General features: G+C 37.0%; 4 protein-coding genes and 1 non-coding gene across 5 annotated transcripts; 2 read left to right on the forward strand and 3 right to left on the reverse strand.

Moving 5' to 3' along the window:
- Positions 1 to 68: 68 nt before the first annotated feature.
- On the reverse strand, positions 69 to 2,366 carry CYP703A2 (cytochrome P450, family 703, subfamily A, polypeptide 2). Its single transcript, XM_059601405.2, has 2 exons — positions 1,443 to 2,366; positions 69 to 707 (listed from the first exon to the last, which is right to left on the reverse strand). The coding sequence occupies exons 1-2, from the start codon at positions 2,364 to 2,366 to the stop codon at positions 69 to 71; spliced, it is 1,563 nt and encodes a 520-aa protein (XP_059457388.2).
- A 2,449-nt stretch (positions 2,367 to 4,815) lies between these two features.
- Positions 4,816 to 4,887, forward strand: TRNAQ-CUG (transfer RNA glutamine (anticodon CUG)). The gene has a single exon. It is a non-coding gene; the product is annotated as a tRNA-Gln (tRNA).
- Positions 4,841 to 7,706, forward strand: LOC132187185 (zinc knuckle (CCHC-type) family protein). Its single transcript, XM_059601406.2, has 4 exons — positions 4,841 to 5,425; positions 5,729 to 5,834; positions 6,008 to 6,098; positions 6,457 to 7,706. Exons 1-4 carry the CDS (start codon positions 5,084 to 5,086, stop codon positions 7,370 to 7,372), a joined length of 1,455 nt encoding a protein of 484 aa, XP_059457389.2. The 5' UTR covers positions 4,841 to 5,083; the 3' UTR covers positions 7,373 to 7,706.
- A 453-nt stretch (positions 7,707 to 8,159) lies between these two features.
- LOC132188802 (protein DEFECTIVE IN MERISTEM SILENCING 3) lies at positions 8,160 to 13,098 on the reverse strand. Its single transcript, XM_059603353.2, has 6 exons — positions 12,985 to 13,098; positions 11,329 to 11,446; positions 10,923 to 11,157; positions 9,466 to 9,657; positions 9,064 to 9,384; positions 8,160 to 8,695 (listed from the first exon to the last, which is right to left on the reverse strand). Exons 1-6 carry the CDS (start codon positions 13,003 to 13,005, stop codon positions 8,521 to 8,523), a joined length of 1,062 nt encoding a protein of 353 aa, XP_059459336.2. The 5' UTR covers positions 13,006 to 13,098; the 3' UTR covers positions 8,160 to 8,520.
- A 2,699-nt stretch (positions 13,099 to 15,797) lies between these two features.
- Positions 15,798 to 18,728, reverse strand: AIB (ABA-inducible BHLH-type transcription factor). Its single transcript, XM_059601982.2, has one exon. It carries the CDS (start codon positions 18,087 to 18,089, stop codon positions 16,254 to 16,256), a length of 1,836 nt encoding a protein of 611 aa, XP_059457965.1. The 5' UTR covers positions 18,090 to 18,728; the 3' UTR covers positions 15,798 to 16,253.
- Positions 18,729 to 21,659: the final 2,931 nt, after the last annotated feature.

Here is a 21,659-nt window from a genome sequence, read left to right on the forward strand (position 1 = left end):
TCGACAATAAAGATGAAAGCCATTAGCAAAAATTGGAAAAATTGGATACTTGAATGGCTTTATATCAATCAAAGGTACATATGACCCGCCAACCGTGGTCCAGCAATGGCCATCAAGGGTTGGGCCTTAGGCATGGTCATCCCATAAACCTCACTTGTATCTATATCTTCAGGCCTCAACCCTTCCGGTGGGGCCCATTCAAAGCAGTGAAAGAGCCGAGCCAAAGCCATCAAAACCATGGTCACTCCAAGCGGTGCACCAGGGCACTTCCTCTTCCCAGCACTAAATGGCAATATCTTGAAGTCGGCTCCGTGGCTAATCTCGACTCGGCGCCCATCGACCAACCAGTGCCTCTCAGGCCGAAACTCCTCTACGTTGTCCCAGAGCTTGGTGTTCCGACCCAACCCATGAGTGTTGATGAAGACACGTGTCTTGGCCGGGATGTAATAGCCGTTGATGGTGGTGGCGCAAAGAGATTCGTGTGGGATGAGAAAGGGCCCAGCTGGGTGCATACGGAAAGTTTCACGTACGACGCAACGCAAGTAGTTAAGGTGGGCCAAATCAGATTCAGAGACCATTCTGTTGGGTCCCACGACGGAATCAAGCTCTTCTTGGATCTTTCGAAGGACACGTGGATGCTTGATCACCTCGGCCATCGCCCACTCATTGGTCACAGCTGAAGTGTCTGTAGCAGCGGCAATCATGTCCTAAAGTGCCATAAACCAAATTGGTCAATTAGTGTTTCATTGAGGTTTTATGAGCACCGGACGGAGTACTATTTGATGGGTAAAATTAAAAAATTTAAAATGTAAAATTCTAATTTTTTAAAATTTTTTTGAGGAAAATGTCAAGTTCGCCCCTAATGAGCACCATCATTTTATCATACTACAAACAATTATCCCTTAGTTGAGTAGCATTAAGAATGTGTATAGTCTTAAAAGAAATTGAAGGATCCATGACAATTCCCCAAATTGCTACTAACATGAATAGGTAAGGTGAGATATCTCATATGTTATTTATCTATCTAAAAAGGTGGTTAGACAGTCCAAAATGTATTTGGGTAAGTGGGTCTCATGGATTAGATCCATAACAATTACATGTTTAAATTACTATCAATTTCAGTAAGTAATGTAATAGACTCCATGTAGGATCCACTTGCCAGGCAGATGACTGGACAATGCAAAATTTATCTGGGTATGATGGTCCTATATAGGGTTTCTTACATTACCTGCTCAAATTGCTAACAATTCGAACAGGTAATTGTTGTATATCCTTATTTGAGTCACATATGAGCTTTCTTATATTAATTATTTGTTTAATTGCTAGCAATTCAGACAAGTAATTGCTATGACTCAAAATCCTAAAACAAAGTAATTAAAAAAAATTGAAGGAAAGTAAATAGACAGAATACTGCAATCATACAGTTAAAAAATATATATCACCTGGATTAGAGCTTTAATTTCTATATCATCCATGTGTTCTTTCCCGTCTTCACCAGGCAAAGATAGTAGGACATCAACAAAATCCAATTCTTCATCATCACCTGCACTTTCCTTTCTCTTTCTCTCTCTTGCGCTCCTATGTTCTTCAATGATCCTCATGTGAAAATCATCCACTCTCTTCTCCACATCCCGCATCCTCTTTTCACACCCATAAGGGTCCACGCACCTCCAAAACGGTAGATAATCACCTAAGTATATCAAGCCCAAAAGCCAAAACAACTCATGGGTTATATCCATGAACTCCATAGCCTCTTGAGGGCCAGCTGATTCAGCACCAAAATATTGCTTCCCCAGCAACATCCTCGTCACATTGTTCATTGAGAATGCACCCAACACTTCCCTCAAGTTCACCGCCTTTCCGGTTCGAGCCCGCTCCCAAACGTCTCGAACAAGATGTTGGGCTTCCTCGGCGCGGTGCTTCGCAAATGACTCGAGTCGCTTTGTCGTCAACAAGTGCTCCATGCAGATTCTCCTCATCCGCTTCCAATGCGGCCCCAATGGGGCCAGTGCCACGTCTCCGCACCCATAGGCTAAATGAATGGCGGCGAGAGTCCGTGGCCTGGAGGCAAATACATCGTCTTGACGAACCAAAATTTCGCTTATGATATCAGGGTCGGTGGTGGTGATGGCATGAACGCTGCCAAGGCGGAGGTAGACCAAGGAGCCATATTTGCCACACAGAGAAGCTAGGTCCCTGTGGGGGAGTTGGGTCAACTGGAGAAGGTTACCAAATATCGGCCACCTTCGTGGCCCCGGAGGAAGTCTTTTTGTTTGATTTAAGGACTTCCGATTGAGCCACTGGTAAATGATCTTGGCGAGGAGAGCTGCACAAAGAAGGGTTGAAGCAAATGTGACTAAATCCATGAATGGTACCAATTTTTTGGACTTTTTTGTTGCATAATTTCATTAAAAATTTAAGTTTGTTTAGACCTTTAAATACTTGCTTATTGCATAAATAAATAATGCTTTATTATTAATCATAATCTTTACATGCGAAAGGTCATAATTGTGTAAATGGTGTGACACATCTACAATTCTACATAGTTGAATCAAACAATTGATTATGAAGACTTTCATCCGTAGGTTGTTGGGTCGATGAGACATGCTCTTTGTGATGGTCACATATGGACTCCTACTCTAAAGAAATGAAATTTGCCTTTCTCCTCCTACTCATGGTAGATTGAAGAGTACAACATGCATGGCCCCTAGTTAGGTAAAGATATTATAACTATACAGGCTGCTCAAATTGATTCATTTATTAAGACAACTAAGGTTACTTTTAGTAGGTAGAAATGGACCAGGAATGGATCGGGAGTGACTATAATAGTTATTTTATTATTTGGTTGCAAATCACTACTATAGATCGAATAGCTATTTCCATAAATGAGAAATAAATATTCCTCTAAAAGATTAGAGACATAGCTATTTTTCCTGAAAAGAATTGCATTTTCCTTTCTTTTTTCTTTTTTTTTTCTAAAAAAAATACATTCTCCGTGAGTGGAGGGTGATTGGTACCTAGAGCACAACACTTGGTCGTTCGATTAGGGTATTTGGCCACTGTAGGGAATTAACCTTTTTTTTTTCCCAAAAAAATAAAAAAGAAAGCTTTTTTTTGGCAAAATCATTTTTAGAACTAGGGTACGTTTGAAATTTTGATTTAGCTATAGTTACAGTGAGGAAATTTTATCATTTGTGTGTTATCACCAACGAAATGATAGAAATGGTCATTCTATTACAGCTTAATTATTATATTCCTAATAATACTCATTCCTATGCTTAAGAAATCATCGTTCTAGTGTATCAAACGTGACCAAGAGACGGTGAATTAAGGAAAATGCTAAATATACTAGTGCATCTTTATTACAAATTTACAATACCTCTACAAAACTGAGGTGGAATCTTACATGAATACTGCTAAGTCAATAATACTAGAATTTGATTTCCAAGTCAAATTTTTATTAACAAATTCATATGTTTAGAAATTGAAGGAAAAATAAAAAAAAAAACTTATAGGATCAAATGCTCTTCCCCTCTCTTCTCCATCTCATACTCAAAATCATTTCATCTTTTATAGTAATTTTTTTTTTTTAATAAACCCAAACCCGCTCAGCATTCTGTAAAACCACCCTTTTTGGTGGTGTTAGTGGTGATCCTTAGGGTTGTTCATTATAACTGACCCGCCAACCGATAACCGATAACTGATAACCGCTAACCAATTTCATAGTTGGTTATTAAAAACCGCTAATCGACTAAATCGGTTGCAATTCGCGGTTTTAGGGGTTAGGAAAAGGCGGTTATAACTGATAACTGACTATATATATGTATAATAATATAAATATTTATATTAATAAACTATTAATCAAAACATCCTGACTTGTTGAGTTGTTGGCCGTTTACTAACTTTACTGCTCTGCTTCTCCAGATTTGAGAATTTATTTTTTCCAGATTTTGTAATATCCAGATTTGGGATTTGTCAATTGTTGGTTTTCCAGATTTTGTAATATCCAAACTGAGTGATACTATAAGTCTTCATAGAGTCCTCCTGGAGTCATCCAGATGTGGCTTTTAAAATCACCAATAAATCAAAAGTTAATAAATCACATCACATTTGGGATGACTCTAAGAAGACTTATAGCATTACTCATCTAGACTTGTTGTCTTTTTTTGTCTTTTTAATTTTTTTCATTTGAATTTGGATTAATGGATTTAGGCTATGTTTTTTTAGCCATGTTTTTGGGCTACAATTTATTGGGCCATTTTTTTCATCTTTTTTGGAATTTTTGTCCCAAAACCCTTACAATAAGATCAAAAATTACAAATTAAAGGCCCAAAACACTTAAAAAGCCCAAATACCCATTAAAAAAAAAAAAAAAACGGTTATAACCAATCGGTTATTGAATTGAATAACCGATAACCGCCAGTTATAAAATAACCGATAACCGACTAGTCGGTGGTGATTGCGGTTATTAAAAACCAATAACTGACAAAGTCAGTTGCAGTTACGGTTATAACTAATAACCGACGATTATAACCATTTGAACACCCCACTGATCCTGCACGCATGTAACATCTGACTTTCAAATAACAAATAAATGAAAATATCTAATTTCACATATGAGGTTACAACATCATAAATAATAAATTTCAAAGTGTAATATATTTTAGTTTTCTTTTCAAAGATATGACTCTCACATAACACTTTAGAGCTGGTAAATAAACCTATTTAAATGAATATTAACTTTGTGGTCTTACATTTCAAATACCCCCATTGAGCTAGATTAAGTTAAAATAGCCGGCATACAGGTCATACAATGGTTCCATGGTCTAGTGGTCAGGACATTGGACTCTGAATCCAGTAACCCGAGTTCAAGTCTCGGTGGAACCTATCTTTTTGCGCCTAAATTTCCCGACCGCTAATTTGTCAAGCCTCAAGTCCGAAACTCTGGAATCTGAACTATGAAACACATATTTCAGTTCAAACTGTCCCATATTTGTCGTTGCCACGAGGCAAAACACTATCTAACATTCCTGGAAAACAAAAAATTTCCGAGAAAGTCGTTTACTTTTTTTCCGGCAGGGAAATGGACTCTGAAACTCGACGGGAAATCGAGGAAACAGTGCTCGACATACTGAGGAAAGCGAACGTGGAGGAGATGACCGAGTTCGAGGTCCGACTCGCGGCCTCGAAGCGACTAGGGATAGACCTCTTCGAACCCCAGCGCAAGTTACTTGTGCGGAGCGTGGTGGAGAATTTCCTGCTCTTGACAATGGAGGACGAAGAAGGAGGAGGAGGCGACGGCAAGCAGGCCCATTCGAATGTTCGCGAGGAGACCAAAGAGGTGGTGCAGGAGGAGGAGGAGGAGGAGCAGGACACAAGGCTGAAGAAGGAGGTGAATGACGGCGGAGACCGCGTTGTTTGCAAGGTGACCAAACCCTAGCGCTCTCTTTGAGACCAAAAAAAAAACAATTGAAGTTATAGGAAATTGGGTTGTTCGAAAACCCTAGTTTCTCTTTGTTGCTGAGAAAGCCGAGGAAAGGGAAGGAAAACTGAATTGATTTTAAATCGAAGGTTTCTCATTTTCTTGGGGACCTCACTGAAATGACCTTAATTAACACAAGGAAAAGTGAATTTGAAGATTATCCTTTTTTTTTTTTTTTTTGTTAATTATCTTGGGCTTTAGAAAAATGGAAAAATAAAAGTAGTAAATAGTTGTTGGTTGATTCAGCTTTCAAACAAGAGGAGGGTGGTAATTCAAGATTTCAGAGGGAAAACTTTGGTTTCAATTAGGGAATTCTATGAGAAGGATGGAAAGCAGATTCCTACGGCCAAAGGTGAACATATATGCATACTGTTCTTTTTTTTTTCACATTTTCCTCTTTAGTTCTTGTGTACGTTTTGCTTTATAGTCTTTGCTTGTTGATTTGTTCGATTCAATATAATTGTACTTTGGGTTTAACATTACTTGCCTGCTTTCTCTATTCTTGTCTGTATTGTTGCATTTCAGGAATTAGTTTGTCAACTGAACAATGGTCGGCCTTCAGGAAGAGTGTCCCTGCTATAGAGGAAGCCGTCAGTAAGATGGAACTGAAGTTAAGGTGAGATTACTTTGTTGGAGTTTGAAAAGCTAGCTTTGACATGGTCTTTTGAATCTACATTATGAATAAAACTCACTGAAATTTCGCTTATATTAGATAGAGAAACTACACGCTTGCATAAATTAGGATTAAGGTCCGTTCATATGTGTACTAGGGTTGTGCCACTCTACTCTTTTTTTTGCCACTCTACTCTTTTTTTTAACGGGATTGAATTACTTATCAAAATAATTTTCCAAGCAAATAGTATTATTTGTACTCGCTACTTATAATATGTCATGCATTAAAACCTTTTCTTGATGGTTAAGAGTATGTAGCTGAAAGATTTACTGATTTGAAATATTTACTGAATAAAATGTAGATCCCACCTTGATGGTAAACAAACTGAAGATGTATGTGATTCAGTGAGTGATCTTGCTTCCCAAGAAGTTGTTGCTATTGCCACCCACCGTTTTTATGGGAAGAATTACCATTGCTGGGCACAGCAAATGGAAATTTTCTTAAAGCAATCAAAGATTGGATATGTACTTACTGACCCATGCCCAAGTGTTTCTTTTGGCCCGGAAGCAACTACCGAAGAAATTGCTCGAGCCAAACATGATGAGCTAAAGTGGGTGAATGATGACTGTATTTGCCGTCGCAACATCTTGAGCTCTCTGTCTGACCCTCTCTTTTACCAATACTCTAAAAGAGCTGGGAGTGCTAAAGAACTGTGGGAAGAGCTGAAATTAGTTTATCTTTTTGAGGAGTTTGGAACAAAGAGATCTCAAGTGAAGAATTACATTGAATTCCTGATGGTTGAAGAAAGACCTGTAGTTGAACAAGTCCAAGAATTCAACAACATTGCAGATGCTATTGTTGCGGCCGGAATGTCGATTGATGAGAACTTTCATGTCAGTGTCATCATTTCCAAACTTCCACCATCTTGGAAGGACTTCTGCATCAAGTTGATGCGTGAGGAGTATCTACCTTTCAGGAAGTTGATGGATCATTTGAGGATCGAGGAAGAGTGTCGCAGCCAAGAGAAGCAAAGAGAATCTTCTAATCTGTTGGGCGATCACGACGTCCGGAAATTTAGACCACAGACCAGAGATCTGAAGCCACCGGGCATGCGATGGAATAGACGAGAATCAGAGATGGATGGAAGGCCCAAAATCTGCCACAATTGTGGCAAGAAAGGGCATATTTCGCGCAACTGTCGTGGGAAGTTTGTCAAGGAAAATAATGAAAACAGATATGTGGACAATGGATCTATGCCTGCAGTTACAGAGGTTTAACATGGCTAAGGAAACAAATGAAGTAGCTGATTGACATGGATACCACCCAACTCAATTGTAGTGAGATCTTTGCCTGTAGTTGAAGAGGTTAAGGGAATCGTGAAGTAGCTGATTGGCTGATTGCCATGGTCACCATCCATCTCAATTGCAGTGACAACATGTTCAATTCGTCAAGATTTGGTCTGGACAAACTGAAGACTGGGCTAGCTCAAGCCTTCTCATACCCAGCAAAACCCTCTATTAGAGGATACTTTCTTTTTGACTGTATATGGCATTGTGATCAGTAAATAATATGCTTCCCCTCCCCCACTTTGTTTCCCCCTTTTTCCCTCAACGTATACAAGTCTGACCTGTCTGAATCTTTTACAAGCCAACATGAGATATGAAAGTTCTAGAATTTGTTCATAAAGACGATGCAGCTTAAACGAATGCATTGAGCAAGGCCTTCAAAAAGAAAGATTGAAAACACAAAACAGAAGGTAAATGTGTTGTCTGAAATGAATATGTAGCTGCAGTTGCAGCCTTCAAAGGAGGAGCAAAACAAGAGTATGAAGTGCTGAAGAAACTAATACTTATAATAAGCTTCAAGACATTAACATGAGTTATGGTGCTTGATAAAAATTGTTTCACAACCCAACATGGTGACCTCTTAACAGAATGAAGAGGAACAGTAAATCCAACCTGACGAATAATGCTAAAAATATGAGTTTCCTTGTCACGTAAAGTCATGGATAACAAGACTTAATGCAATCAATTTGTAAAAATACTAAGCAAGCATATGCAGTCGTGCAGAGTTAAAGATTTTGCACATCAATTGCTAGATAAAAGTAAATACCATCGTGAATAAAACAAACCCGGTCTTCTGTGTTCTATTCAACGACAAAGTCACAAAATTACACGATGTTAATCAAGCCACATAAAATTCCTTAAAATTCCTCAGCCTGAATAATGTTGTAATTTCCAAACCTTCAAGGTTGAGAAAGGCTGGCTAAAGTTTTGGTCATAAGAGGTTATAGTACATTCCCACTAGACAACAAACAAAACTACTGCAATAATAGAGGCCAGTCACATGACTTCATTATACTTTGCTAAGATGGCCTGGAAGGCAGTACATCATCACATCTGCTAAGCTTCCTGTCCGAAAATTTTTAAGCATGTCTTGTGAAGTTGGCATGGTCCAATAATTGTTGTTCTCTTTGCATATCCTCTACAAATTTAGATCTTTCCCATTCCAGCTTCTTGATCATATCTTCAGTTTGGATGTAGGTCACTGGTGCATTCGACTTTCCAGAGGCTACGGGAAATTTTACCTCTACATCTTTCCTAAAAGCAGAAAAGATATTCATTATCATGCTTTAATTGCTACAATGACATCAGATATCAATAACAAGGGAATAATTCTTATTTATATTCTGAAAAGGAGGGGCCTGCATATAATATACAAAGGATAGAAGGATATAAATCTGATGGCACAAAGTCGTTCATGCAAATTTTCAAATCCAATAAACTGTATCTGAGCTGTAAGCGTCTAGGTTAAAAATCAATGGTCTATATTGGATTGCCACATAGCAATTCTCAAGAATTACAAAATAGTTTCATACAGAGACACACAGGTTAAGAAAGAAACATCAATCTATAAAAGATGCCGTGAATGTACGATATAATTCATGTTGTCTAAAGCTGATACTAACCGACTGCCAAGGTCAAATACACCAGGTTTCTTAATCATCCCACCATCTAAAGACAGTGCTCCGTCAGTTATGCATGTGAGAGCAAGTAGCATCTCGCTTCTGGTTCTGTATATTTGCAGGCGAGAGAAGAGGCCATAGAATAATGTCTCTCTCAAACCATGTCCACTGGCAGTAAGACAAGATAAATTTCTCCTATCCAAATTGATCATGTTCACTGCATAATCAAGAAAGCCAGGCGGACACTCCCCATTCTGTAATTTTGGCTTTGGAAGATCAAGTTTCCTTTGCTGGTCATCAGCCACAAATCCACCAGCATATGGTCTGAGAAAAAACACTAGTTAGAGTCTTTACATAACAAATAATTACTTGAACAAAAACAGGGCAAAGGTAGGGTACTCTTGCCTTAAATCTTCAAGACAAATGACAAGGAACCGGCCATTTATTCTTTTCCCAATAGAAGATCCAAGCAAATGTAGACCGGTTCTGCTATTTACTATGCCTTCCCCATCATACTTCTCCAAAGCCTTAACACCTTCAAATGTCTTGGAAACTATTGCAAGCATAGTCTCTAATCCCAAGTACTCTGAGAGAAGCCTGTGACCAACATGTAGGATTAGATTAAAAATTTCCATGTATCAGTCTTTTTATTTGCCATCTCTGAAAACTATTCTATGACCATCCCAGTTTAAATTAAATCAGAATTGCGGATAATCTTTTGAAATGCATTTGGATAAGTTTCTAAAGGTGTTTTTGTATTGTGTTTTTCCAAAACTAAAAGGGGAAATTACTGAACCACTTCCTGAATTTCAATGTCTTTATCAAATTGCTTCCTGGGTTTTAATTTTTATCTTTTAACTCATTGCGTTGTTCCCCATTATTAAATTGATCATTGAATACAATTCTGTACAGATTCCATCAATTGTTTTTTACGGAGCCCATGGAAAATTACAATTATACTCATTTCTGAAAAAGGAACAAAAAAAAAAAAATCAAAAAACAAATCATGGGTGGGGTGAGGAGTGGTCGCAAGTCACTCCTCTGTTGGTGGGGGTGGCCATGAGCAACCCCTATGACAATGGGAATGGCCGTGAGCCACCCCCTGTATCAGTGTGGGTGGCTGCCCTCTTAGGGGGCACCCACCTCCCTCACCTCCAGTGAAGAGGCAGCCTCCACCCTTAGAGGCCAGTCTCTGCTTTTCTTTTCTTTTTTTCAAAAGAGGTCAGCCTCCACTTGTTAGTTAGCATGAAAGATTGAACCATATTTTCAAAGATGTTTTGCACTTGTTTTTGAAAAAATGAGCATGCATTTTCAAAACATTTTTCTACAAACGTGAGTAAATTTTCTAGAAGTATTTATATTTTGTTTTCTAAAAAGTGTTTTATGTGTTGTGTTTTGAAAATGAAAACTAAAAAGTGTTTCTGTGGGGGCCACACACCTGAAAACTTGTTTGAATAATTATATCTTAAAAGTGTTTTTAGCGTTTAAAAAGTGAAAACACCTTTTGAAATGCCCAACCAAACATGCTCTTAGTATCTAGTAGAACCCCATAATGAGTCCAGATGTCCATCTGATCATGAACTTTGGGGTTGTTAGTAACAATACCAAGATTTTAGAGTTGTTTGTGAAAATGATATGAACTACAGGATCAATGGCAGTAGCAGAACCAAGAGTGAAATGAAAAACAACTAAGTTCCTCATAACCATAGCTATTTCAGAAATCTTAGAGCTTTGGTTGATCGCCAAGAAAAACAAATTTCATTATCAGAAGAAAAAATGATCTGAGTAAACATAGTCTGACTAGCTGTTGCTTTCAATTGTTGGGTGACATAGGAAAGGTGTGAAGGATGAAAACTGCTGACCTACTAAGGTTATCATCATCAACTCTGGCAAGACTAGCTACAACACCCAGAACATCCTTGGTTAATGGCAAATCCAATGCCTGACTTAAATGATTAGCTTTCAACCAGCAAAATATACCAGCTGCAGAGTTTTCTTGCTGCAATATCTGTCCCATTGTTTCCTCCTCAGTGTGAGAAGAATTATCATTAGCTGTTTCAGCCACATTTGCTGAACAATGATACCTTCCAAGACTCACTAAAATCTATGTCAGCACAGAAAAGATTTCACAGTATTATATAACTAGAGCTTTAACTGAAATCAAAAAAAGAAAACCTACTGTACTAGAAAGTCAGCATGGAACAACCCTTGTACTTAAGCTTGATATGCATAAATACCCCTCCCCCCAACCCAAAAGATAGAATATACCTTGTAAATCACGTATAGATTCATCTAACTGGTTTATCTGAGTTTTCAGAAATTTAAGATTATCTTCATGCTGCTTGTCTTTTTTCTCCAAGCTCTCTGAATTATCCTGAAAAGTATGCTGAAATGAACCAATAAGAAAATTGTCCTTGAGCGTAGATTTTGGTATAACGCTGCTCAGTTAAGTCAGAGCAGATTTCGCAACTTACATAAAATTCTAAGTTTATGAACATGTATCCAATTTGGCATACAGTCAATAGCTATGAAACTTGCCACAAAAAATCCCTAAAAGCTAGAGTCTATGATACACATTATATACACATCATGGAAACTAAAATGCTATAAGAGTAAGACGTAAATCTGTTATATATGCAAATAAGCAATAGGAAGAAGAAAATCTTCCTAAGACTATTCTCTTCCACCACCCCACTCCAAAATAAAACGGGAAAAAGAAAATCCCCAAAACACCACTAAATAGAAAGGAAAGTAAGATGACATATACAAAACTAAAAGCGAAAGGACAAATTTTTTAAAGGTCATCCTCCACTATTACATCATTATAGTAGAACCCATCCTACAAAACTGAGAAGGCATGTTATTGTGGAGAGACAGCGCATTTGGCATAGATAAAAGCACATCCAGGTTTCTTTCCTTTTTCTTTTTTCTTTGAGGATTTCCCTTCACAAGAATTTCTTCTATGGCACTTAAGAGTATCTGATAGGACTCTCTCTATACCTTTTCGGAAGACTTCACACAGGTGATTTGCTCAAGGCACAAGGGTCAAAATGACTGTCTATAGGTGTCAAATTAATAAGATTGGCATACTGGCTAATAAGAACTGTGGTCCTAATTAAGAAATTTATTCAGGATAAGCATTCAGCTAAACAATTCAGGATAAAAAAAATATATTAATTAAATGAGTAAATTCGTCATTTGAGCATTGACTTCACGGTTTTCCTTTACTCTCGGTTAGAATTTTTAGTTCGGAATATTAGAATATTAATTAAATGAGTAAATTCGTCATTTTTTATTAACTTAAATCAATATTCGTGAATAATAAAAACTTCAAAAATTCATTTCCAATTTAGCGCTACAGAAACCAAAATTAAACCTTAGAATATATACACTCCTATCTGACAAACTTAGCACTTAAAAAACTGAAATCTAATTAATTTCCAATGGCCTAGAGTGTTTGATTCACAGAACCATGGCAGAAAAAGCTATGAGATAGTATAAGCTTGTACTTAAAACGTGGAAAATGCAGCTAAATTTTCCATGCAAGAGGCTTTAAAAACCATAGACATGGGGGAATGGTCAAAAAGCTTATATACAGTCAGTTTCCCTCCCTTTATTTTCCTTCAAACTCACATTCATTGGGCCATGTAATTAGGTTAAATTTGGGTACTTCATTTTACAGTCGGTTTCTAATTGTTCTTTGAGCAATGAAGATCACTCAAAATCTCCAAGATTCTAAAGAGAGAGAGAGAGAGAGGTAGAGAGAGAGAAGAAGAAGAAGAAGAAATGGAAAACTCCCATAAACCACACGCGCCCTAAGTAACAAGAATGTTCGTTATATTTGAATCAGACAATTACAAGCGGTAAAAGAGAAGTGAGTGGTAATGTTGTAAATACGAGAGATATAGAGAGCAGAGATCGAACCTGTCGGTTAGGCTGATGCATGGCTGAGAAGAAGATGACTCAAAAGAGAGTCGCTGTCTTTCACTCCTCACTCAGCTTTGAAGATCGAGGGTTGAAATTCAAAACGGAGTGGCATTTGCGTCAATTTGTGGAACTCCGTTGTCATTTTGTAATGGCAATAAACATCTGCAATTCAATTGCATGTCCACGTGTCCCAATTTCCATAATCCCCTTTTTTCTCCTTTACTAGAAAGTGTGGCCCACGCGCTCGTTTGAAATCTTGCCGTCTTCACTGTTGAATGAGTCAGCGAGAATGAATATAATTTTTCTTGTGTGATTTTTAAAATTAATAATAAATTAAAATTTAATATTAATTTTTTTAAAAAAAATTACTTTAATTTGAGAATACTCCTCTTTCTTGTTACTTTCTGTTCCAAGTTCTTTCTATTTTTCTTTATTTTATTTTATTTTTGTTATCACCACCAATTATTTTTTTTCTTTAATAGAAAGAATATTTTCATCAATTGACAAAGTTTTTTTTCAAACTGGGTTAAAAGAATTTTCTTCAACCTAATCAATAAAAGTGATCCTATCCATTTTTTTAATAACATATGATATGCACGTGAATTTTTAATAAAATTTATTTTAATTTTGTCTCTGCTATTAAAAAAATATGTACATCTCACATGTTCAAGGGACACATGTCACTTTTATAGTTTTATAGACTAAATTAAAAAAAATTCTTCCAAACTAATTTGAAAAAAAACTTTATCCCCAACCAATTAATACTCATCCAAACTTATTAAATAAAATATATTTCATGATCACAAATCACAATGCATATTTAGGATTCATATGATTTAATTAGTGTGAATGCAAGCATGGCATGTGCCACTCCCATTTATTTATAAAAAGAAAAAAGAGGATTTTGAAATTTGCGAAAAGTGCTTGAGGAAGAACGTCTTCCTTCCTCGACCGCTAATAAAATGTTGGCGTTTATGTATAAAGTGTGAACAAATTCTGACTTTGTTGTAAATATGGACGTGGAACATTTGCTTTGAGTGCTGGTTGATATAAAAGAATTTTTTATTTTTTTTTAAATTTATTTAGGTGTTTCGTGTTTGGCTGTTACTTCCTTAACCAACAGGAAAAAAGAAAAACAAAAAACAAAAAAAGCAAAGAAAAAAAAGTCAAATATTCGTGCCGAAAGCATGCTGACTGACAGCATATTGTAGCTTGGTCTTGATTAGACCGGAATGGTCAAGGTTTCGATTTAATCCATATGATCACGTGTCAGCCGTGACAAATCTGCCCACATATACAGATCTACTATGATTTGATTTAATTTACAATGGGTTTCATGCTGACCACTCAACATACCCACCCACCTATAGGCAAACACACCCATATATATCTTGCGATCAGAAGGTTCTCCTCTGTCCTTCGTATTAAAAGGAAAAAAGAAAAAGAAAAAACGCGTAAAAAAAATTTGGCTTATTTAGAAAATCAAAAGCTGGTTCACATGTCAAAATACTATGCGGTGGCGGGCCAGTGTTGAGGGCAGAAGAAAAAATCTTTGGTCTATTGAAGATGCTTTGAAATTGAACCACACGCCACATGTCAAAAAAAAAAAAAAAAAAAAAAAAAAAGTCTACGTGTACGCGAATTTGACACGGGCTTGCTCAGTGATATTTGTCATACTTTTTCGGCTCAGTTTTTCAAAGCACTTACTTTTACTTTAAAAGGCAACACATGCACCACATGATTTTTGTCACTCGCAAAATTCAATGGTGGAAAAGACGTAGGCCACATGAAAGAATTAAACAGCCCTCATGGTGCGACGCTGATACCATTGGACCACAACATCGTATGTTCAATATACTTATTACTTGCACCCAAGTTGTTGTTGTTGTTTTTTTTTTTTTTTTTTTTGTCAAGGTTGGAGATACCTCAAATCCCTTTATGGAAAGGAGAAAATATTAAAAGGATGGCCTAAGATTTGAGAAGAGGATCTATTCTTTCATCATTTTCATGTAGCATGTGCATCTACACAAAAGCACTCCATTTGGTTGTTAAGACGACACAGGGAAAGGAAACATTCCAAGGATATGCCAATTTCCAGTTTCCATCGTTTGTTTGTTTGTTTCCCTTGATATAGAAGGTATCAGTTCAGTATGAGCGTGTTTTGTTTAATGCGTGTCGAGTTAATCACTTTTTTAGGAACAAAAAAAAAAAAAAAAAGAAGTTGAGACCAAAATAGGAAGTGCCCCCATTCCATGGGAAGGTAATTCTTACATTGCCATGGTCAAGACTCCAATTTCTTGCCCACATTACAAGCATGCTGACAGCTAGATTGACAAGAAACGGCTGCAATTCTAGGCAATAATAAGAGGAACAGAACATGTTTGCTTTATGCACAAAGCAAAATTAGAATATGATTATTATGAAGGTAATTATTGGATAATGCAGTGGAAACCACCCCCCCCCCCCCCCCCCCCCCTTTTTTTTTTTTTATCTTTCCCTTTCAGTAAGGGAAATAACTACAAAACCGCATTCCCATGAAAACAGAACTCGGATATGGCAAGCAAAAGCTATTCAACTAAAATTCTTATCTCATAAAAGTGATTAATTGAAGCATAGATTTATTGACGACACACTAAACAAAATAATTGTCTGATGATACATTTAACCAGAGTCCAGACATTGCTATTAATGTCATTACAGAAGAAGTAAACTGCCTTGCAAAATTGGGAACCAAAAGTAGACCATCACATAGCTTGCAAAGGACAAAGGAGACAATAAATAAGAGCACAGAAAATAAATGCCAAAACAAATAACTCATTATGCATCAAATTCATATATCTCATAAAACTTTGATCCCTCAGAGGGCACAAGCAGCAGTGGGTTTACAAGTAACATGCTGATTCACAAAGAACTAGGTAAATAACTAAAACTTTGAGAAACTGGCATAAAAATTATAAAATTAAAAAAAAAAAAAAAAAAGAACAAAATTGTCTGATACTAATAACCAACAATAATACAGTCATTTTAACTGACAAATTTGATTCACCTAGCAAGAATACTTCCCTTATAACAGAATATGTATACTATAAACAATCACAGAAAATTTGCTGCCCTACTTAGTCAAGAAGTAGTAATTGTTCTACTTTAGCCGGCACTGCATTCCCTTATAGGATCCACTGCTGTATATCAAAACCTGTAAAAGAAAGCTTTTAATCTGGTTCTCCACTACGTATTACCTATGGACTACACTAAATCTGATTCTCATACTACCCAACTGAAGACAATGGCTGTAAGGAGTTGGATTCCCGAGAAAATGCTGCAATCAACTTTTCCTTTGTCAATTGCTCAGATCCTTGAGACTTGATTACAAATGTATGAAACACAGTGTCATTTGCTGCGGCGATTTTCGACTCTACAACAGTAACTTGTGCATCTTTGAATGCTTGGATGACTCTTGATGCAGGGTGTGAATCTAAAGGGCAGCTCACCCTTACAATAACCTCATCATGGGCAGCTTGAATATCAACATTAGGAGGTCGATATAGGTTTTCAGTGTTCGAGTTACCCTCCAAAGTTGATGCATCTCTTGAAGTGCTCCCAAATCTTTCCCTCTCTACTTCCATGACCTTGAGCTTTGCCTGAAGCTCATTGATGTAAGCAATGGCATCTCCCAACAAGGAGGCTTTGTCCATCTTGGATATATTGGGCACAACAGCTCGTAATGCATAGAACCGTTGATTAAGCTTCTCCCGCCGCTGCCTCTCCGCCTCCACATGATTGAGCGGTTCTTCTCTTCCATTTGCAGGTTTTCTGCCTCGTTTCCTGGGTCTCCGTTCCTCCGCTGCACCTGCTCGCTCTTCCTTGCACGAGGCTTCGACATCTGAGTGCTCAGATTCAGCACTAAACGGCCGGGACATCACAGAAGGCCTTGAGGTGGCCCCTGAAAAATCAATTTGCATTTGCACCTGCTTTTGTGGCTGGTAGTGGTTTAGCCGATATTCTTCCATAACCCCATTAACACGCTCCTGTAAGTTATTTGGGGTCTGCGAACAATAAATTTCTGATGGACTCCCTTGTTTCCCACCATGAATCTGTCCCCAACTTGAGCTATGGAGACCATTTCGTGGGCTGGGGTATGCAATCTTACTCCTATTAGGATAGACTTCCCATGGCCTCTCTTCCATCTTTCTAACAGCAAGTTTCTCCCGGTAAGGAGGACGAATCAAGTTACCCGAGTTCAAATCCTGCCCAAAGATCTTTGGAATTCCTTCCACTCTATCCACCATCCCCAAATTCACAATAGGGGCATTTTCATCTTTCTTCTCACTCACCACCGGCAATGCTGGCACTAGCTTAACCTTTGTTAGTGAGGGATGTGCCGAAAATGATGATCTTATTGACTGCAACAATTCTAAATTTTCACCCACAGATCTTACTGAACCCAACTCAACCACACCCACATCAGTTGTGACTAAAACAATGGTCTGGATTCCAGCAGATTTTGCAAGGAACGACCGGACACAATAATCAGACTGCGATTTCAGAGCATCCGGGAGCCACACATGCTTCCCGGACGCAAAGCACTTTCCTGGACCGCCCTCGCCTCGAGGGAATGAGAAATACATCGATGCAAGAAAGAACATCTCCGTATCGGTAACCCGGTCCAATCCTAAGGCATAATTATCCTCATCCGATCCCCCAAACAATTTGTGCAGCTTCTGAAGCACCCTTTTCCTCATCTTCTGCTGAGTCTCATCCCCCAGGCGAAGATTAAGAATTCGCATAGCTTCAGGCTCCTCCCCCTCCTTAGGCTCCCTACAAGACCCATCCCCCCACCCCAAAACCCAATCCCCTGACTTGGACCTTGAAAGTTGCCAAAAGATTGCATAATTCCAGCTAAAGTTCGAGGCGTTTGGGCTCTCCACGAGATCCGAAAGCGTGTTTTGCAAATGCTCATCACTTCCCACAGCCATTAACAAATTTTCATTTGGAACCGAGCTCGATAGCAAGTAATCGAAAGCCCGAGTCCCCAGAACCGCCGCAACCATGGTCTTCTCCTCATCATTCCACACCGCACCACCCAAACCCGCCTCAATCTTCATCTCTCAACCCCCAAAAATAAATTACCCACAATAAAAAATCTCTAATTTTCAATACCCAGATCAAATCTCGGTCCCCAAAACCCTTTAAGCAATGAAAAATCCCTGCTTTTCTAGCACTAAGCTCAAATCCAATACGTTACAATAGACCAAAAACAACAAACCCCACATCATTTTCTTAAACCATAGCTACAAATTCAGATCTCACAAGCTCTAAATCTTTAAGTACAAAGAAAACCCAGGAAAAGAAAGAAACCAAAATTGAGCAAGAAAAAACAACAACAATAGAGGAATTGAGAAAGATAATACACACCAGTTTTGGCTAGAGAAATGGGATCATGAAGCGGCGGTTGGTTAAGACAGGAGAGTAAATAATAGTCTCAGTGTAAAGATTCCCGGGTAAGTGAAAGTTCAATTGGGGATATAAAATTCTTCCAGGAAAACAAACAGGCAGTTAGTTCACAAACAATAACGAGAGCGAACGCCTTCTCTTTCTCTCTTCTCTTTCTAGCAAAGTGAAGGTCAGACTGGGAGGAGGGGAACAAATGGGGTTTTTCATTTTTATTTTCTTTGATAAATCTTAAACTTTCATAAAAGATATAACCATGGTTAACAAGGTTTTGGCGTTGGAAATTAACTATGGTTAATTCGTTGGAGGTTGAGAAGTAGTCGGCAACAATTTTTTTTTGTGTTGGTTTGTTTGTTTGCTGCTGAGCGACACAGTGGGAAACAGGCGAAACACCTGATATACTACTCGCAGTCGCAGATGATTATTTCATGTTACTTTTTTTCTACTGTTTATCTCCTTGATAATAAATGCCTTTGCTTCATAATAATTTCTTCTTTATGTTTTTTTTTCTTTGACAGAAAAGGACATAAAAGGCTTTGCTTGATAATTATTATTATTTTTTTTCTACTTTTAAAATAACAAATATTAACAGATAATTTAAAATAAAAAAATATTTACTAAACACTTAAAATTACTTTTATTTTTATTTCCTATGTAACACTTTTTCTAAAAGTTCCAACAAATGGAGATAAAAAAATTTGGTAATTCTCTTGCCAAGAAGAGGTTGGCAATAATTATTTCTTTCAATAAAGAAAGGGACACGATAACTCGGTGCACATGTATAACATGTGACTCTTTTTTTTCTGAGCCATACAGGAAAAAGTAAGTGGAATGTACAACATGTGACATGGTTATTCTTATTTTTCCCACTTTGTTTCTTTTCTTTCGGAATAAAACGCAGAGCCAGAGTACTGTTTCCTCAAATTATATTTTAAAAAGTTATGGAATTCTAAAATTTTCCAAAGATTTTTTTCTTACTTTCATATATATATATATATATATATATATATATTACACATTGATATCAAATTAAACAAAGATCCAAAGTTAGGTCACGAAGGTACAATTATTTTCTTTTTCCACGAAATCATTCAAGAGAAATGTTTTGACTGTCCATCTTTCAATATTCAAAACTATAGTACTCACTTAACTTTCCAAAATGTTGACCGTTTCATTGAAATTTTGACTTCCACTTTTGGTGTTCTCCTATTAGAACTTACGGTTTAGGGAAGAGAGATGAGAATTAAAAAAAAAAAAAAAACTCAAGTGAATTAAAGTTGTTCGGCCAATTGCATACGTCTACACATCAAAACTTTTTTTTATAACTAAAATTTTCCTTGATATATTTGATTGCGTACAATATTCTATTTATATATAAAAAGTATGAACTTTACAAGTCTTTTATATTTTTACATTAACAACAATAAAGTTAATTTATCATTTATAATTCTTGTCTCTTGATTTATTGTAACTATTGTCTATTGATTTATTGTAACTCTTAACTCTCGAGTTCTTTGTCTCTTGAGTTATTGTAACTCTTGTCTCAATAAGCCTTCGCAAACCTAATGGTAGATCACGTATATTGAGGTTTGGGCGAGAAATGGCTTATATGGCTTGAATTATAACATCAACTGCTATGACCGAAACATGGACTTCGGTGACTCTTGGCCGACATCAACTACTATGGCTGTACTTGAACATCAGCAACTTTTTGGCCATGATCAACTATTAGGGCCGGAATAGAGCCAATTGTTAGCCTGAAATTGACCACATGGGCCAGAATAATACTAAATAAATAAATGTTACATAACATAAAATCAAAAGGTGCAACATCAAAATGGCTAAACTGGAAAATAAATAAACTCTGCGACACGTAGATCCTACGATTCTACCATATATGTCTTTTTCATTCCGTCGAAAATCGATTTTACGAATGATGGAGTATTCGTCGAAGCTTCGGAGGATGAATAAAGTTAATTTATTTATAGAGAAAGAGTATGAACGTTATACTTTATACTTTTACATTAACAACAATAAAATTAATTTATCATTTGTAACTCTTGTTTCTTGATTTCTTGTAACTCTAAACTCATGAGTTATTTGTCTCTTAAATTATTGTAACTCTTGTCCCAATACTCATCATTCTACGTGAAAATTGTTTTCTAAAAAAATAAAAAATAAAAAAAACTTAATCCCCTCACAAAGAAGATCTATGAATATCCCTGTCAATAAGTTTCATTCATGCTTTCTCATTGCTTATTTTTTAATTCATTTTCTTAGTCTTTAGATTCGTCATAATTTATCCTCTCTCTCTCAATCAAGTGCAAGTGCTGTGTTTGTGTGGAACATTTGTAAGGTTTATTGTAGGCAAAATAAAACGAGGTTGACCGCGTGGGTCCAAAACCTTAAGAGAAGAAAAGAGATACAACCAAACGATCCTATCGACCATTGGTTTATGATTTATTCTTCTTAGGTATCATCATTTTGAAAGTTACAACAAAAAGAAATCCTAGGAAATCAAAAAAGTTAAAGGGAAAAAGAAAGAAATCTGATAAGTTTGAGGTTTGAAGCTTAATAAAGATTATAAAATTACTTGGGGCTGTAATTGTAAAGCAGTTGGTGGCCCTTAATTGAGTAGAATCAAAGGCAACAAAAAAGCTGAAAGTGATTCCAACCCAAAGATGTGTGGCCTCATTTTCACTCTTTTTTTAAAAGTTGGGGTGAATTCATAATTAACAATTTTTAAATAATAATAATAATATTTATATATATGTAAAATTATGGAAACTAGTAGGATGAGGGAGAGAGAGTAAATCGGAAATTACCAAAAAATACAAGTCAAGCATTAATTATTATTATTATTATTATTATTCATACATCACGCACACCGGTCGAACATCACGCGTTTTGGGCGGCTCCATCATCCCCATTGCAGAAGAAACACGTTTGGCACTGCAAGCAAGCGCCACGTGTTTAAGGCATGTGGGCCTATTAAAACGTGTCGAGATGTCATGGATCCTCGATTACATCTAACAAATTAAACCGATAAGAAACCCGCCCGAGAGAGAGAGAGCACTAAAAAACAGTGAGGAAGCTCGTGAACAGCATGTGAACGTGAACCTAGGGATGTGTGATGAAGCACGTGATCTACATTTAATATTCTGCTTTTAAATATTTCCTGTAACGTGTTTGGCGTGTGTCCCTATTTTTCTATTGCCTGACGT

The sequence above is a fragment of the Corylus avellana genome, chromosome 6 (assembly GCF_965113065.1).
Source record: "Corylus avellana chromosome 6, dhCorAvel1.hap1.2, whole genome shotgun sequence".
NCBI lineage: Eukaryota > Viridiplantae > Streptophyta > Magnoliopsida > Fagales > Betulaceae > Corylus > Corylus avellana.

Bases quoted from the DNA above. Each gene is read 5' to 3' on its own strand.
- CYP703A2 (XM_059601405.2), bottom strand. From the start codon at position 2,366: ATGGATTTAGTCACATTTGCTTCAACCCTTCTTTGTGCAGCTCTCCTC. The intron at 708-1,442 runs GTGATATATATT...ATGGCACTTTAG, and splicing joins AAATTAAAGCTCTAATCCAG to GACATGATTGCCGCTGCTAC.
- LOC132187185 (XM_059601406.2), top strand. From the start codon at position 5,084: ATGGACTCTGAAACTCGACGGGAAATCGAGGAAACAGTGCTCGACATA. The intron at 5,426-5,728 runs GTGACCAAACCC...TGGTTGATTCAG, and splicing joins GAGACCGCGTTGTTTGCAAG to CTTTCAAACAAGAGGAGGGT. The intron at 5,835-6,007 runs GTGAACATATAT...GTTGCATTTCAG, and splicing joins GCAGATTCCTACGGCCAAAG to GAATTAGTTTGTCAACTGAA.
- LOC132188802 (XM_059603353.2), bottom strand. From the start codon at position 13,005: ATGCATCAGCCTAACCGACAG. The intron at 11,447-12,984 runs GTTCGATCTCTG...GGTTCATTTCAG, and splicing joins TGCATCAGCCTAACCGACAG to CATACTTTTCAGGATAATTC. The intron at 11,158-11,328 runs GTATATTCTATC...CATAGATTTTAG, and splicing joins ATCTATACGTGATTTACAAG to TGAGTCTTGGAAGGTATCAT.
- AIB (XM_059601982.2), bottom strand. From the start codon at position 18,089: ATGAAGATTGAGGCGGGTTTGGGTGGTGCGGTGTGGAATGATGAGGAG.